Source organism: Epinephelus lanceolatus, chromosome 18 (genome assembly GCF_041903045.1).
Source record: "Epinephelus lanceolatus isolate andai-2023 chromosome 18, ASM4190304v1, whole genome shotgun sequence".
In the NCBI taxonomy this organism is placed as follows: Eukaryota; Metazoa; Chordata; class Actinopteri; order Perciformes; family Serranidae; genus Epinephelus; species Epinephelus lanceolatus.
Window position 1 is genome coordinate 39,416,284 of NC_135751.1, and position 18,579 is coordinate 39,434,862.

General features: G+C 42.9%; 1 protein-coding gene across 2 annotated transcripts in view; it reads left to right on the forward strand.

The window, feature by feature from the left end:
• smurf2 (SMAD specific E3 ubiquitin protein ligase 2) overlaps positions 1-18,579 on the forward strand; it is an 80,443-nt gene that overhangs the window by 53,763 nt on the left and 8,101 nt on the right. For both annotated transcript variants that reach the window (XM_033644485.2, XM_033644486.2), the window contains exons 9-13: positions 2,754-2,838; positions 6,019-6,177; positions 6,872-6,925; positions 13,517-13,718; positions 17,475-17,578. In XM_033644485.2, coding sequence (XP_033500376.2) covers positions 2,754-2,838; positions 6,019-6,177; positions 6,872-6,925; positions 13,517-13,718; positions 17,475-17,578 — 604 coding nt within the window. The remainder of the gene's footprint in view (positions 1-2,753; positions 2,839-6,018; positions 6,178-6,871; positions 6,926-13,516; positions 13,719-17,474; positions 17,579-18,579) is intronic.

The following is an 18,579-nucleotide window of genomic DNA, read 5'->3' on the forward strand; positions in this document are numbered from 1 at the left end:
AACTATATTGAAACATCCGTTAACAAACTCACACACAGCTCCTGCAGTATAATCCAAGTCTCATTTATCCAGTCATGTGCTCATTACTTCACAAACACATGCATATTCGCTAAAACATTTAACAACATAAAATCCGTCAGTACCATAGACTGTATTTTAAGATGGACGATGTGTCTCCACTTCCTCCTAATGTACAAGAATGAAGCCAAAATATCCCAGATACAGGCCCTGCCATCTAAGGTCACACCAATCGCTGAAACGCTAGAAACGTGACGCCAGTAAAACCATTGTTTTCCTATGATACAGTGTGTCTGACCAGCGTTCAAGCATTTTTGTAGACACTTCTTTTTTGGACGCACATAGACGCTGAAAAGTTAAAATATATTCAACTTTTTGAGCGTCAGACGCCAGTAGCTAGCGCAAATTAAATAAGCGCTTCCAGCGTTTCAACCGTCTTTGAAGCATCCGCGTCTCTAGCATCTCATTTCTGTGTGATCGCCCCCTTACACTGGTGTTATAATTTGAAGCCGGAGTCTGTACAGTAGCAATCTCAGTGGTATCAAGTTCCCACACATGCACCTGTCCGATCTATCGTGAGCAGCGTCATTGATTGTGAGCACACCAATTTGCACACACAGCTGTCAATCATGACGTCAAACCCCTTTTTATAATATCAGTTAACTAATTAAAATCAAAATTTAAAGAAAAACAAGCACTCGAACGAACATCAGTGTAAAAAGAACTACGTAAAATGACAGAGACCAACTTTGGTTTTAGCTTGCCCCTTACGCTAACATGGAGGGGGCGGGATTTATGACATATACTGCAAGCCAACCGTCAGGGGGTGATCAAGATGTTTTGGCTTCACTTTTGGGGAGCTGTTATCTCGTCCATCTTTATACACAGTCTACAGTCAGACAAACAATGTGCATTTGAGCTCTGCTCTTGCTGATATCCGATATGCTGGTATTTAACAACTCATTTGGCTGATAATCGACACTGGTATCTATACATATATATTTATTTTTCCCCACCTAGTTCTAGTGATCATCAAGTAACATCATATCATCCATGTGTACTCTCATCGTGATGGCCCACCAGCAGATGAAAACATGAATAGATTAAATTAATTTTTCTAGTCCTTCCTCCTTGTCTCTTTTTCAGTCTTGATTTAATCCATTAAAACTCCTGCCATTTGCACACAACAACTGCCAGTTGACTAAACGAAAAAATCAAAAAACAGTGGTAAATTGACAAGAACCCGACCTGATTCAAGCTCGAGGGAATAATCAGAAATTACAGCCCGGCCCGGCCTGAACTCGGCGGGTCAGGTCGGGCCCAATCGGGCTCAAGCAGCAGATTAGAGCTCTAACAATATATTGTGACAACATGCACGTTTACATCGTTAAAATTATTAAATTCTAACCATTTTAAAATCAACTCAAATGAAGATGATCAAGAGGTACTTGAGTCCATCTGACAGGGATGTATGGGTGCATCTGAAGAGTTTAAAAACCACAGCACTATGCTATCAATACTGTATGTGCAGCCTGTCCTATCCTGAGACAGATAAATATTTAATATTCTGATTGCATTAGAGTATGCTCTGTTTTTTTTAATCCTCCTATGAAAGCCATCTCTGCTTCCACCATGAATCATTGTATCATCATTGTAATGCTGCTGTGTTAATTGCTTCGCCTCTGCCCTCCTCCCGGCTCAACACTGGGCTCAGTAACCCAGCTAATCTGTGTCCTCATTCAGTCCAGTGACGCTGCAGCTCCACACAAGGAGCCTGAAATACTGGCTCCATTTTAGACGATCTAATTGAATTGATCTGGCTGTTAAAGGCTGGCGGCAGCCATTCGCTCCCCACCTCTGTTCTCCTCTCTGCACACAGTCAAACAATCAGACGCATTCATGTAAAAGCAAACACACACACACACACACGAACTGCGATTCCCCCACACGGCCCGAGGGAGTTTTGTTTATCCTCACAGTGAAGTCTTCTGTAGGATTTGGGAGCCAGAGTCATAGAAGCATATCTTGTCTTTGCTCTCAGACCTTCAGATTAAGAGGCTCCTGCGCTCGTCTCTGTATCTCTCCTGCTTCCTCCATCTCCGTCCTGACTTTCTTGTTCTTGGGCAGTTCCTATAAAACCTGTCAACACCTCTGATTCTCCTCATGTGAGCGCACACCAGCCAAGATATGTCACCCCGTGTGTCGAACGTATATCGTGCACTCATCGGGGTGGGCGTGGGTTTGGAAGGTTATGTGTACATGCATGTTAAAGCAGGGCGGTAGGTCCAAAGGGATGCCAGAGAAGAGCTCTCTGGCAGGCCGTTTCATGGAAATATCTCTGTCAGGCGGTGATGAATGAGCTCACCAACTCAAAAGTCAGACAGCCCCCATCTCTCCTCTCCTTTCCTCTCCAATGTTCTTCACCCTGTGTCTCACCTCCCCTCCTCCCTCCTCTTCCTGGCTGCCTTTTGGGATCTCTACTGACTCAGGCGCTCCTTTTATCTCCATCTGTGTGATCTCTCTCTTACGCAGACAGATTATAGGCACAATCTGTCTGCATGTGGCACATGAGTTAAACTCCATTTCATTTTCCATATATTTTAAACAACTGACAGAATGCTCAATGCCAAGGTTGAGGCTAAATGTTGTAGTTCCTCCCTTTTAATTGGATTTACATCGTTGTTTAACCAGCCAGATATCGCATCAATTAATCCCATTTTTATGTCTTCCTACAGAGCAGAGGACCACACAGCAAGGCCAGGTGTACTTCCTCCACACTCAGACGGGTGTCAGCACGTGGCATGACCCCAGAGTACCGAGGTACGTCCACCACAGGATCTGTGACGACAATAGGATGTTCTCCACTGTCAATTTGTACTGTTTTGCTCCTTTTACTTCCCACCATATAAACTGTAGAATTATAAAATACAGGAATAATAAAATGAGAAATTGAGCTGTCCGCAGATGCTTGTGCCTCATTTCCACCGCAAGAATTGGCTCGACTCACTTTCAGTACCAGGTGCTTTTATCGACTTTATTTCCCACTATGGATAGTAACCCCTCAGTAAAGGCGGGATTCTCAGCTGATCGCCTTAGCGACGCCACATGAAACTGCTGTGACATAATCTTTAACAGAGCACTCTCTGAATCCTGTCATCAGCAGCCAAACAGAGGAGCGTCTGCTCTTTATTGTGATAAGCCGTCATTGATTGATAATCCAAACCAACTTGCACACAAGCTAATACTCAAACAGAAATATGTATGCTAGTTAATATAATGTTACATAGAACAAATAAACACACTTATACTCTGTAATTAATGCATGTTACTTATTATGTAAAACACAGCTCATAGACAGACTGTGTGCCTTTACTTTGAAATGTGGAAATGACATAGCAGGCGATCACATGCTATCCAAAAAATGGCTGAGTGATATAAATGTATGTTCGTTCGGACAAACAGTGTAAAATTGGTCTCAGAACTCCACGTGTGTAAGATGCAACTCCACAAGAGTAGAAACTAGATTCACACATAGCTAATTGAAAGTTGTAAAAAATTCACAAATGCTTTTAATTCATTGGTAAATTTCACAGATGTTTCTTTTTTTCTGGCTCTATTTTTTAATATTTGAGCAAGGTGTTTATATTTAGAGATTACACATTAACACACCGATTGTTAATTTGTTCACATAAATACTATTGAAACAAATATATCTCCATAGACGTAGTGTACGGCCAATTTAACAGGCTGACATTTTTTAAAATCTGGGTCGAGTGAATGAATGAGTGATGGTAGCTTTGCTATTTAAAAATGGTGGGTTTGTGCAGGATGACCTGTGTCAAGCTTGTGACATTTCTCTCTGACAGATCAGTGGTCTGCAGTGTTTTAAAGGAATACTTCACTCTCATGGTGGTGCAGTGCCCCAGAGCATGTGGGTTTGTGGTTCAAATCCAGGGTCGGGGAGCCCTTTTGTGGGGAGTTTGCATGTTCTCCCCGTGTCAGCGTGGGTTTTCTATTGTTCAGAAACTTTTAAATAAATCTGAGTTTTGTGGTTTCCTACCATCCATAAACTTCAAAATGTTTAGCTGTCGGAGCATGAATGTAGTTTTCTCGTCCATCCAGAAGTGCGTCTTGTGCTTCTCAGTCGCCATGGTGTTTGTTTTTTTTTGTTTTTCCGGGAGTTACTGCACTGCTGCCACGTCATCTCCTTCTTCTTCCGGTTGAAAGCCTGCGAAAGAAAAAGTGGTGCATGCGCAGAACGCCGAGTGGATACATACAGCAATAGTTTCATTTTCAATCGAATTATCTAGGTGTGTTAGTCGAGCTACAGATAGTCCCAATTTCAGTCAGACTAGGCTGTTTACATGCATTTAAAAGTCCGGTTTCAGTCCAACTAAGCCAATAATTAGATTTTCTCAAGCCTCGAATTCATTAAGAAAACTTTGTTTTCCTCGTATGCCTCCACGGTGAACGGAGAATCCAAAGAAAGTGAAAATTCTTAATGATTTGAAGTGAAGGGGGGGTTGCATTTAACAACAGCAAAACTGTACCGAAACGATTAGAAAACTCTCACTGAACTCCTGCAGTATAACTCAACTCTCATTTATCCAGTCCTGCACTCAGTATTTGCCAAACACATCCGTTTTACTTAAACATTAGACCTGGGGGAGCATGTGCTCAGGGTGTGCTACACGTAGGTGGAAGTGTTTTATAGAATATGCATTTTTATAGCATACAGCTCGATAAGTTAGACACGAGTTGTGTGGGAGTTTGTAAACAGATGTTTTGATAGGCTATAATTTTAAACGCTGCCCCATGACTTCAATTTATGGAGAATGTTCGCCTTTTTTGGATTCTTTGTTCACTGTGGAGTCATGTGAGGAAAAACAAAGTTTTCCTTACGAATTTAAGGTAACACGCAGTATGTTTCGTATCAGCTCAGCCTGCTTGAAATTCAGGCTGTGGTGGTACTAAAAAAGTACCAGGTACTATGCACATTTCTGCCAAATAAAACCAAAAAAGATGGTGTCAAGTAGAGCTGAGCCTTACCATGTTGTGGAAATGTGGCATCAGATTATCATTCCTTACGGTCCTCCTAAATTTACCAGCCCTCGCTGACATAACTGACATTACACATTCTGCAGCTTGTGTCATGGTCTCTTAGTGCCGGTCTCCTTGTAGTTTGCTGTAAACCTGCAGCTGATTATGAGCTTGACATGCTGTGAGAAGACCCATGTCATGGGGCTCTGAGCGATTTGGCCCTCTGGCACGAGCGCTGAAAGGCCTCACTCTGGGACACATGGCCGACAGCACACAGGTCTCAATCAGCCATACCAGAGGCTCTTGGGCAATACTCAGTCAGGCATGTGTGTCCTATTGATTACCATATTCCAAAAAGAAATGCACACAGATCTTCATGTGCATGTGCAAAGACAGGCTTCACTGCACTCCAGACGCTATCAATAAAACATGACTGATATTATAATACCTGGCCGCTGCTTGCATTCTATCAGTACATGAGTGATAGATGATATTTTTATTGCTCTTGATAGGAGGCTATTGGTCACGCCACACCTCACCCGGTGCTCCTCAGACAGCTCCAACATTAGCCGATGGCTTTGCTGCCAAGCTCTCATCGCTCGTGAGGCTCTGGTCCCTTTTGGCTGTAACACTGCAAAACAGAGGAGTCAGCGCCAGCACAGCGAGCCTGCTGTAATTTCTGAACCTTTTTGTCTCCATGGAGTCCAGCTGAAAGGGGTTGCAGGGCAGCAGTAAATAATTTAGATGGGAGGAAGAAGAAAAATAGAATAAAAAGTGATTTCTCAGACATCTCGGAATCTTGCTGTCCGCCTGAGTCCAGTTAGTCAGTGCTTTGGTATGTTTTATACCTAGAATTTGATGTGTGTCTCTCTTTTCTCCCGTCCCACCCTACGCCGCCACTATTTTTCTTAAATTCTTGCATACTAAAGCTTTATTGTCTGCTCTTCTGCTGCATTTCAGAGATCTGAGTAATGTGAACTGTGAGGAGCTGGGTCCTCTGCCTCCTGGATGGGAGATTCGGAACACTGCAACCGGGAGGGTTTACTTTGTTGACCACAACAACCGAACCACACAGTTCACAGACCCACGCCTCTCCGCTAACCTGCATCTAGTCCTAAAGTAAGTAGAGTGCTAATGAGCCAGACAAAATGTAACAGTAGCCCTTTTTACACAGAGGTTGCGCTATAGGGCCGCTGCAGAGTCCCTTCTTCCTTTACCTTTGCATTTTTAAGCGAGATTTATACTTTTTATATGACAAAGCCTACGCCGTTGTGAGCATTTATACTTGTGCAGTGTGTGTCTGTGTCACTCTGCAGTTACACCTCCAAAACTCTAGTCGGTGGCGGAGTTTTCTTTGAAGTGCTGTAAAGTTTAGTTGATCCAAAGCACACATTAAACACACATTAAACACACACAAGTGCACAAATCAGCTTCACTATAACTCGCAGCATTCACAGACAAACACTTGTCTTTATCTGGACACATTTTCCCCACAAATACAACATGCTAATGTTATTAGCACAAGCCTATGGCATTTTACATTCTATAAATTAGCCTAGCAGCTAACAGATTTCCTCTGCTCATATGAAGCCAGGATAAATCACACACAAGACTTAAAATGCTGCCGCCTACAAGGAGAGATAACTCTGTCCCCCCCGTTACACAATTCTGTCTTTTCTTTTCTCCAGAATGGAGAGGCAGCATAATGGTGTGTATCTATTGAAATAGATTAGAAGGCACATTAGAAAAACAGGGTTTGAAAGCAGAGAGATTTATTATCTGTCTTTACTTTGTCTTTGTTTTGCGTCTGCAGTCCAAGCCCAAGCCCGAATGGTTCTCGAGGAGGCATCGAAAGTCAGAATGTCAGGTAAAGTTTGGGCTTCCTGCCAGCAGACTGAAACACACACACACTCTCTCAAACATTCACAGACTTGCTCACTTTGCCTCCCCCTCAGCTGATGTTTTACAGTGGGATCCTGTGCCAAGGTGTGTTCACCACCTGTAGAGGTTCAGCAGTCAGAGTAGCCCTTCTGCTGAGCAGACGTTTGTGTGCGCGCACACACACACACACACAGAGAAATACATACGCAGTGCACTCCCACACAGTCTCTCTTTCCACACAAAAATTCAAATTCCTCAGCCCCGCAGAGATTTTGATCATAAAGGCGTTTTAGCACACAATCCGTCACAAAGCTGGCTTTGGCCAGACATCAGATAGCTGAGTGGAAACCGAGGCTGCAGTGTCTGTGGCTGAGGAGCGTCTTACATCCAGGAAACGGAGCATAAATTTGATGCCCAAGTCAATGAATGAACTGTGTGTGTCCATCTGTGCAGGTTCATGTGTGTTAGTACATGCTTCTGTACTTGGTACATGCCTGCGTGCATGGATGCACGTGTTCAGAATTTCTTCCCCTGTGCAGCTGTTCAAACACATACTGTGCAGCGATAGCCGTAGAATTACCCACAGCTCCTTGCTCCACAAAGGTGGAGCGGTGTATGGGTGCCTTGGTGGGCCTCCTCCGCCTGACTTCATTCCTCCTCCATGCAGAGAGAGAGGGAACGCATCGACGGAGAGATCAGGTTTCCTTTTTTTTTTCCTGTTCTGATGGATCAAAGAACATGTTTTGGATTTTGTATTCGTTTTGCTTTTTTTCATCTACAGCGCTCTGAGAAGTCTTATAAAAATGTAGGCTGGCACGCCACATTTGTTTTTAATGTAGGAACTTTGTCCTGAGCATGACTATGCCCAGATGTGTCAAAATCTAATGCATACAGTTTATACTGTGTATATATATATTCTTGTAGGACAATTAGTGCACATCAAAGCCAGGGAGCTGGCAAGTATTTTAATGTTTTATCTCAGGAATGAGTTTATACACGGATAAAAAGATCTGTCTCTTTATAGCTATTAATGTTTTTAGTGCTGTGCAGGTGTCATTAAAGGTCCCATATTCTGCCCATTTTCAGGTTCATACTTTTGTTCTGGGTTTCTACTAGAACATGTTCACTTGCTTTAATGTTATAAAAACACTTTATTTTCCTCACATTGTCTCTCTGAACATACCTGTTGTCACCCTCTGTCTTAAACACTTTATTTTAGGACCTGTCTCTTTAAGCCCCCTCCCGAAAAACCCAGTCCGCTCTGATTGGTCAGTGTTTTGGGTCTTCCACATCTGTACCCTCGGCTTCTCTGCACTGTCACTGCAGTCGGGACTGTAACAGCACTGTAGTGGTGTTTTCTGTCTTTATAGACCGTTTCACTGGAATTGCATCGCAGGCAACAGTCTTAGTCCATATTCACTTGTGAGCAGATGTTATTCACTCATGCTGCCTTAAAATGGAGCTCATTTGATCGTTGCTACAACTAGGGCTGCCCCCTAATAGTCGACCAAATGTTAGTCAACCAGAAAGGTCGTTAGTTGGCAAGATGTCAGTGGTCGCTTAGTCACAGAAAAGAAACGTAAAACTCTATCAGGAGCTGCGCCTTGTCAAAAAATCCAAACCTATATGACTGGACCATGTATGACTTTAATTTCAAAAGGACAGACACAGGAAGTGTCCACGCTCAGCAGTCAGACAGGAGTCAGGTTAATTTCCAGGGCTGGTACCTGCGGTTATTCCACAGGCTAGTTAATAACATGTCGGGCAGGAAATCCAAAGTGTGGGATCATTTTGAGAAGGTGAAGGACGAACCCAAGGTGATATGTAAACTCATCTTCATTGGTCGACTACAAACATGACGTATCATCTGAAACATGGAAGTAGCTACATGCCCATTAGCCCACAGCGTCATTAACAGGCGGCTCGCTCAGTGTGTGACGTGCACTTGGAGATAAAATATAGGCCTATATTAATGAAGGTTCATTAGTACGGTTTTGTATTTCTCTGTAATGTAGCACAGTGTTAACAATGTTACTGATGTTATTGATCCACACAGTATTTATGCACCACCTGTACCTGCTTTAAAGACATGGAAATCAGACTTTTACAACATGGGACCTTTAATTACAGTTGTGCATTTTTGTGTTATGTGGTTTTATGTATTAAAAAGTTACCCAGTATGAGTGTTAGATTCTGGCTGCAGAGCGCTGTACATCTCCTGGTTATTCAAGGACACTTGAAGAAGAGATTTATGAAATAACATCTTTATAAATTGTGCATGACGAAGGTTTAACCTGAGTCCATTCTCATCATTAACTCTGTAATGGACGACGGTCTGTTTGGTGCAGTTTCTGTCCTAACTGAAGCTGCTCCACTGCTGCTAATAGAACAGACTTTGGAGTGACTTTCTCACTCGTGACAAAACTCTGGAAAAGATATCAGTCGTCATGGATTTCCATCAAGACATCTGCCTTTTATCAAGTCAGGGATTTTAGAAATTTTCACCCCTCCTGTTCCGTCATCCCACAAAAATGTTCGATATATATATGTCCGTCAAAGTTAAAGTTTATTGCCTTTTTTTATTTGCCAAAGACACTCCCTGAGCATCCAGACCAGGGTTTTTTTTGTTATATTTCCCCTGTGATGTTGCAATCTTCTCCACATTCAGCCCCCCTGACTGGTCAAGGTCACTGTTCAATAGGTAACTGAATCCTTGTCTGGTTTTAAGACCTGGCTGCAGGACTGCCCGCTGCACAGTTGCATGAGTAATAACTGTGTCATTTCCCCGACGTTTGTGATTTGTCGCGTCGCAGAAAACATTGCTTTTATTGTTCCGACTTGTCTCTGCAGCGAGCATCTTCAGGTAACATGCACCAGATTTCGTGCTCATCAGCGAGGAGCTGGAAAGAGAAGAGAGAGCCGTGGGGCCACAGAGCTACAGAGACAGAGCAGGAATGTTTGATTTATGGGTGAAAGTGCAGGAAGAGATGCCTCCTCTCCCCTTCCTCCTCTCCCACCCTCTGAGTCGTCCTCAGTGTTTGGGTGCTGTCGGGAAAGTGCCCTTCCTGCCTCCCCTCTCCCTCCCTCACCTTCCCTCCCTCTGAGTCTAGTCTGCAGGAAATAAAGGGATTCAGGAGGAGGTCTCGAGTGTCCTGTGGGGCCCTGTGGCTTTCTGGGATAGCAGGAAGTGATTGAAAAGCCAAACTGGATTCTGCAGGGCAGACACCAGAGACCAAACTCGAGTCATTTTGTTAAGGAGAAGTTGTCATTGTGGTGGAGGAGAATGTGAGCTGTAGGGCGGATACTTGAGAGTAGTAGTTTTCAGTCACATTTCAGACTGTCATGAAGTAAACTGAGCGACAGTTAAAGTTTCTCTGTGTGTTTGTTTATTTTAACCTCAGCATCACGGTACAGCCTACATATCCATACGACTGACGTGTATGCTTCCACCACCCTCTGTGCTCGCCTCTACAGTCTGGTGTTTATGATCCTGCTCAGGGCCGAGCATGCCTGCTACCCCCCACCGGAGTGCAAAAGGCCACTGTGTAAATAATCCTTTAGTGCCGGCCCCATAAAGGCTCTTTTGATTCTGTGTGTGTGTGTGTGTTTGTTGTGCCTCCCTACTGTGCCACCCTCTGAGGGCGTCTTCCCGAACACAGCGCCCAGTTCAAAAGTTGCATTCTTCGTCCAGTGACAGAGTGAAGACCTCTGTCATCATTAACCGCAGATGATATTCACAGCCACGCTATTGATACTGCGGTTAACCGCTGTTTTGTCACACTGTTAAAAGAAACTGTTTTAACTTAAAAGAGTTGGTGTCTGTGCTGCTTTAAAATTTGAAGTTGACTGAATTTGAGAAGACAAGTTGAGGTCATTGTGTAGTAAATAGAAACAAACTTTTCTAGTCAAATAACTAATTAGATTAATTCAGTTGTTCTAACACTCTGTTCAGAAAAGATTCGCTACAAGACGAAGTCGAAGCAGGCAACTACCTGCAATGTGCCATTGTGCAACGTTGTGAAAACCTGCCGATTCACACCAAGTCAACTAGATGAGACGATGTATTGTATTATTTTGTGGCTGAATATAATTTGTAGCTTCTTCAGCGAGGACGGAAACAGACACTACAAGCTGATTGACTGGTGAAACAGGTGACGTGCTTTAAAACCAGCCGCTGGTGATTTGACCAGCTGAGTGTCAGGTGACACCATCAGCCAGCTTGAGTCGAGCTCAGACCAGCCAGCCAGTTCACACCGCTGCTACTTTTCTCTGCAACATTCCAGAAACGGTTTTGTCTCGTCGTGAATCTTTGGTCTGAACTGGACTTTACAGGTCCAGTCTGTAGGATTTAGGCAGATGTATTTACAGAATAAAAAATAGTAAGCATGTTTTCTTCAGTGTTTAATCACCGTGTTTTCGTTACCTTACAATTAGCCGTTTATATCTTTATAGGGAGCAGGTCCTCGCCCACTGATTCCACCATGTTGCACCACCGTGTTTCTACAGTAGCCCAGAACAGACAAGCTAAACACTGGCTCTAGATAGGGCCATTTACTTTTGAGCATCAGCCACAGTAGTAGTAGTAGTAGTAAAAGACGTGAAACTGCTTTATTCAGTGATTTTACCGGTTTAAATCACCTGGTCCATTTGTTTTGGAGAGGAAGAAACCTCTCAGGAGTTTACGCTGGGCACATGGGAGACAGTTCACATGGTTGCAGTCCGCAATCCTCACCACTAGATGCCACTAAATCCAACACACAGCTTCTTTAAATCCTTAAGTTAGGTAACCTTGGGGCGTCAGTGGCTATTTGGTAGAGCAGGCGCCCCATGTACAAAGCTGTCGCTGCAGCGGCCCAGGTTCGACTCCAGCCTGTGGCCCTTTGCTGCATGTCACTCCCTCTCTCCCCCCTTCATCCTTCTCTGGCCTATCCATTAAAGGTTAAAATGCCCCAAAAAATATCTTAAAAAAAAAAAAAAGTTACGTAACCTTAACAATTTAGGTACAACTGAACTGAGCCGTGGGTGCATTGGCCTATTGTACCATGACATCACGTCTCCCTGACAGCCAAAAACAAAAAAAATCAGTAAATTAATTCTAAATAACAATTGAAGGTTACAAATGATTAGCTCACCCTTAACAGTCAACTCTAATCAGATAAAATGTGAAGTGATGAAGCCAGCACATTGTGTGTAAAATATCCAACTCACAGCTAGTTAGCTGGCTAACATGCTAACATATTCCCAACTGCTTCTTTGCGTATGACATCATACATAGGTGATCTGTCTGGATGGATGGCAGGAAACTGGAGGCAAAGACACAACACTGCACAAAGCCCATGAGCTGTGCTGTTTACAGGTTTTTCAATCGATCAAAGTGGATAAAAAAAAAAGACCACGTAAAGTCCCGAAAATAGGACGTAAAGGGAAGAAGTAAGGGGAAAAAAGTCACTGAGAAATAGCAGCAGATGTGGATCAGTTACCTCCGTCTTCAGTCAGAGCAGAGTCGACTAATTTCAATAAACCTTAAAGTATAGCTGCGTAACATCGATAACATTAGGAGGTCTTAAGGACGATACTTGCTGCGTGCAGGTTCATCCAATGCTTTCATGTAGTCATGTTCCTCTGTTTCCAGTTCACACGGTATTTGGATTTATCACTTCCTGCTCTCCATCTGAATTTCGCACATCATAGTAGTCACATGATCGCAAACAAGCTATAAGCAAAATGGACTAAACGTATAAAAATGTATCAGAAGTTGTGGAGACGGACTGCGCAAAAAAGCCGGAGTGCTCTTTTCTTTAGCTGGCTGCATACGCTCTCACGTCATTGGGAACAATTTAAAAAAGATGCTAGCACTCAGACAAGAACGCTACGTGGACACAGACGCTAACTCCGTTGTGGCCATATGTGTAGTAACTGCGTTTAGGATGTGTCCAGTACATGGTCTGAGTTTCTCTCTGTCTTCGTCTCAAGACAAATCTTTTGACTTGTAAAATGTACCAGTGTGCCTGTGCGGCGTGGCCTCGATGACCCTCCATTACCTCAAGTGTACATGATGAGTCAAAAGCAACAGAGGATCTGTTTGCAGAACTTTCTGTCCCTCGGTCGTGTTCTGCTGCTCGCCTGTTAGAAAGTCTTATTTTAGTTCAGTGAGACCACCAAGTCTCTGCCAGGTGGAGAGAGGAGGCCGTGAGAGTTCGTGAGAGGGGTAGCAAGTGAGGGAGATGTCTTACCTCCACTAAATCCCACCTCCACCTATGTCTGTGTGTGTGTGTGTGTGTGTGTGTGTGTGTGTGAGGGGCTGAGGCAGCTGTTTGACTTGATGTGCTTCCCAGATGACCTCAGTGTGTTTACTCCTCGTACTCTGCAGTCAGCAAAGGACAGACAAAAAGCTCTTACTCTCACAGAGCTGTATTTTGAGTTTCTTGGCGTCTGTGTGTTGTTTTTGAGCAAGTGTGAACTTTTTTTTCTCACTTGTAGGCTTGTTTGTGTTTGTTATTGGTGCGTCTACAAATTTTGTCTTTCATCTTGTCCCCTCTGTGTCTCACTGTCTCTTTCTCTTCTCTCTGCCCTCCAGTCGTCAGAACCAATTGAAGGATCAGGCCCAGCAGGCTCTGGTGTCCCCCGGTCAGCTCCCAGAGGAGGCCGAGTGCCTCACGGTGCCCAAGTACAAGAGAGACCTTGTTCAGAAGCTCAAGATCCTCCGCCAGGAACTGTCCCAGCAGCAGCCACAGGCCGGCCACTGCCGCATCGAGGTGTCCCGCGAGGAGATCTTCGAGGTGAGGACGGAAAGAAACAAGCTCAGTCATGTCATCGTATCATCTGAAGCTCACAAGGGGGCCTGTTATTAAATTGGTACATAATTTAACCCGGAGGGAAATTCAGTCGTGGCAGCCAGAGCATGCGTGAAACTAATTAAGATTCATAACAGAATGGTAGAAAAACACGGAAATGATCTAATATTTGCTCCATTGCACAACCACCTGCCCTCAGTTTCCCCACAACTCCAGCCAACAAATCTACATTTGGCACTGTGAGAATTAAACAGTTGCATTTCTGTGTTGTCCCATAATTGACTAATAATACCAGTGCACCTCCAGACCTCTTATGTTGCACCTCGCCAGAAATGTAGCTACATCTTGCAGTGACGCAGACCTCCTCTTATTTTTGTAAACCGAAAACCGTTTCCCTCAGTGGAAATGAAGGTTTTATTTACTTTAATTTCACAGATAAGAAACAATAAATTGCGAAGTCAATAAAGCCTCCACAAAAATAGCATTTGAAGTCTTGTTTGAGGAAAATGCTGCGTTACATTTACCTCTGAGGTCAGAGCTCGGAAAGACGTCACACCCGAACTGACTGCCTTTTAGTACGATTCAGAAAACCAAGTTGTTATACAGGCAATACAAGTCCTAGCCAGGTTAGGGACTGTTGGCAAAGCATTATGCTGTATTTTGCACACACCACAGCAACATGTCCACTGATAGAAGCTGGACAACACTGTGTTTCATCAACAGTTTTAATTAGATACAAAAGTGCTTAAAAAGAAAAACAGGAACTATATATTACTACAGTTTTCATACTGTTGATGTGTGGACAGCCATCTTTGATTTTGAAGTTGGGTTGGTGGAGTTCATCCGACTCAAGGGGGAGTTCCAGTTGAAATTTGAAATTTAAAAAAAAAAAGAATTCATTTTTTAAAAATTACTTAAAAAAATTTAAAAAAAAAAAAAGTGAATTCACTTTTTCACAAAAAAGTGAATTAATTTTTTAGAAATAAAAATAACAAAAGTGAATTCACTTTATTTATGAAATTGAATCACTTTTTTTAAATTATTTTTTATAAAAAGTGAATTCACTTTTTCCCAAAAAAATGTGAATTATTTTTTTAAAAATGAAAATAACAAAAGTGAATTCACTATATTTATAAAATTGAATCACTTTTTTTAAAATTATTTTTTATAAAAAAAAGTGAATTCACTTTTGTTATTTTCATTTTTTAATTAATTCAAGTTTTAATTTTTTTATGAAAAAAGTGAATGCACTTTTTCTTTAATTAAAACATTTTTTAATTCACTTTCTTAAATTGTTTTTTATATAAAAAAGTGAATTCACTTTTTCACAAAAAAATGTGAATTAATTTTTTAAAAAATAACAAAAGTGAATTCACTTTATTTATAAAATTGAATCATTTTTTTAAAATTATTTTTTATAAAAAAGTGAATTCACTTTTGTTATTTTCATTTTTTTAATGAATTCACGTTTTCATTTTTTTGTGAAAAAGTAAAAAAAAATCATATTCTCTTATTAAAATAATTTTTTATGAAAAAAGTGAATGCACTTTTTCTTTTATTAAAACATTTTTTAATTCACTTTCTTAAATTATTTTTTATATAAAAAAGTGAATTTACTTTTTTTATATTATATTTCACACTTTGAGCCCCCTTCTTTTGTGCATGGACGTCTTAAGTACACTGATCTCAGCCTGTGAACCTTTGTGTGGTTGTCCAGCCCAGTTGCTTTGGCGTGCAGGTATCTCCTCTGCCGTCTTCTCTTTGTCCATTGTACCAACGCACCCAAGATAAACTTTTTTGTTGCCCCAACTAGGCGCAGTTTCACAGCAGCCCTGAGACTAATGCTAAAATACGCTGTTACTGTTGATAAAGTGCTGCTGAAGCATATGTTATATGTCACACTAGAGGCTGATGCTGTTGTGTAACATGTCTCACCTGTCACGCCTCTTTTGCTTACGGGACACCAACAAGCCGTCTGAAATCACACACTGGGGCGGTTTGAAGAGACTCTGTAGCCGCCCTATAGAGCAGTCTTTGTGGATAAAGGGCTAACTTCACAGCAACTTAACACCGTTGCATAGAAACTCCACCGCCATCTAGTGCTTTGGAGGTGTAACTGCAGGACGACGCAGACCCACTGCACAAGTATAAGTGCTCACAGTGCTGCAGGCCTCTTGCGTAAAGCCTACGTACAACAATAAATCAGCTGTAAGAGAAGCAAACAGCACAAAACTCTGATTCTCTTGTTCCTGCAGAGCTGCTTGTGATTGTACAAGTTATTTATTGACGCACCAAAGTTATGTTAAACATCCCCTGAAGGTTTTTCTTCCCTGCTCTCATAAAGGTCGTTGCCCGCAGCAGTTTGGCTGTGAGAATGATTTCTCTCACACACAGTTATCTATGATGTGTGAAGGTAGTCTGTTGGAAATCTAAAGCAGACCTCGTGTTTGAGATGAGGGTTTGCTCAAGTACATTTTCTCAGCTGGGGAGTTTTTTTTTCTTTCTTTGCATCTAGGAGGGCCTTCATCAGAGCAACAACACCTGCAACAGACTGCATGACCCTCATAAAATATGCACTGGAATGTGCTGGAACAGCCGCGTCTCTTAATCTGAACGAAGACATTTTTGTTGGCTGATCTCAATGTGAGAGAGAGAGAGAGAGAGAGGGCCAGGAGGGGAGGGGAGGGAAGGGTGCAGAGGACATTTTGAGGTTAAGCGAGACATAACTGCACAGCGTCTCCAGACCAGCTGAAGCATTACAGTTTGAGTGAACAGGCAAGTGTTAGCTGGTGGACTGTCAGACTTGTCTTTATGTGTACTTTCTGGTGCAGATAAGAGCTTCTCATTTCTCGCACAGCACCTCTCTGTTGTCTGCTGTGTCTGCAGGGCATAGTGGAACCTGGCTGTGTTATTATAGTCTTACGGCTGTGTTTATTATAACTGCCCCTAATCCACTTTAAATGAGCCCTCCCCCCGAGGCTGTGAGCTGTCTGCACGTGGGATGAACACTGATTGAGGCGGAGAGAGCTCAGCCTTATGACAGAGAACCAATTTAAAATTACTTCTGTAACTGCCACGCTGCGTCTGTCTCATTTCTTATAAAACTGCTACAGACGAGCCTCGCGCTTTTAACATCAGTTCTTTTAGGCCCTGATCACACAGGAAGTGTTTTAGCAGCTTGAAGCAAGCTGTTGCGATGCACCTCACATTTCTGTGCTCTAGGCGCCTGGCGTTTTTGCCGGAGCGCTCTGAACTCCTCAAGTTGAAAAATCTTCAACTCAGAGCAGAAAAGCATCTCATGTCAACTTTTCCCCCATTGTCCAATCAGATGAGAGGCGGGTCTTCTGTGGTGGTCACGACAGCAACTTTACCGTTGGTAAACATTGGAGGAGAAACTGGTGGTAGAGGCTGAAATCAATGCAAAAAAACTGTCATTTTACTTAGGACATCCGTGCACTTTCTGTGTGATCGGGCTGTTAGAATAGTCTCAAAGTTTGGTCAAGCAGTAAAACATAATACATGTTCAACCCTGGAACTGGTCACACATGATGTTTGTTTGTGTCCCCAGAGTCAGGACCTGTCATGTAGGTACTGCAAACGATAAATGGCTTCTTTTCAACCCCACTGAGAACCGCTCTGTAGCATCAGCAACTAGCAGGGAGAACACAGCAAACAGCAGTCTGACTGATGCTGTTACCGTCTTTGACGAGGCGTGTGCGTTTGTTTGCATCTGTCTTGCAGGAGTCGTATCGCCAGGTGATGAAGATGAGGCCGAAGGACCTGTGGAAAAGGCTAATGGTGAAGTTCAGAGGAGAGGAGGGCCTCGATTATGGAGGAGTGGCCAGGTAAGAAACTGCAGCAGAAGAAGAGCGTGATACACAAAGCACACCCTCCTCCTCTCATTCCTCAGTTTGTACGTCCTCGATTTGTGTCCTCGCCTCCTCTCTCACATCTGAGTCCTTCCCACCTGGGATGCGAGCAAAGGACGCAAGGAAGAGACACAAGGAGCAAGGATTTAAATGGACAGTTCACCCCAAAATCAAATTAAATATTTTTCCTCTTACTGTAGTAGAAGGAAGCGTGCATCTACTGCAAGCTCACCTAGCACCACTGAGCTGGCTATTGTTACAGCTCAGCTGAGGCAGACGCCATTAATGTTTACATCTCGTGCTGTCACGATACGAGCCTCTAGTAGATGCACGCTGCCTTCTGTGCGGTGTTACAGTTGGTGGGTGCAGCTCAGAAGAAAATAGTTCCCGTGTGAAACTTCTCACATCTGTGGATTATCATGAGTAACCAGGTCATGATTTCCGCTGAGTTTGAGTTTTTCAGATGTATTTTTTTGGCGCTTTGAGCACCACAAGTACTCAGCAACTCACACCAAAACAGTCTAGATTGATAAAATGTTCAATAGGTGAAAGAAAAAAATGTGAATGTTTGATTTTGTGCTGAGCTGTTTTGTTAGAAAAAAGAGACATCTGTGCTTCAGAGCTGTAATTTAAAAGCGACATCAGTAAATAATGACGTGTGGCACAGCTGCATCATCAGCTCTGTGTTGCACCTCTTGTATACATCACGGGTAACAAAAAGACTTCTGCAAAGGATTCATCTGTGCATCCTCGCTCATAGCACCTCCAGTGAGCCTCCTCTCTCCTCGAGATGCATTTTAGAAACTGAGACATCCATCAAGATGGCGCGCTGAGATCGATTTCCAGATCAAAGGCATGAGGACGGAGAAGAGAGGAGGCACAAAACAGAGAAATGAGAAGAGCCCTCACACTTTGGTTCTCAGTCTGCCTCCTAGTGGAGGAAACAAAGAACACAATTCACTCATTGTTTTGTCTGG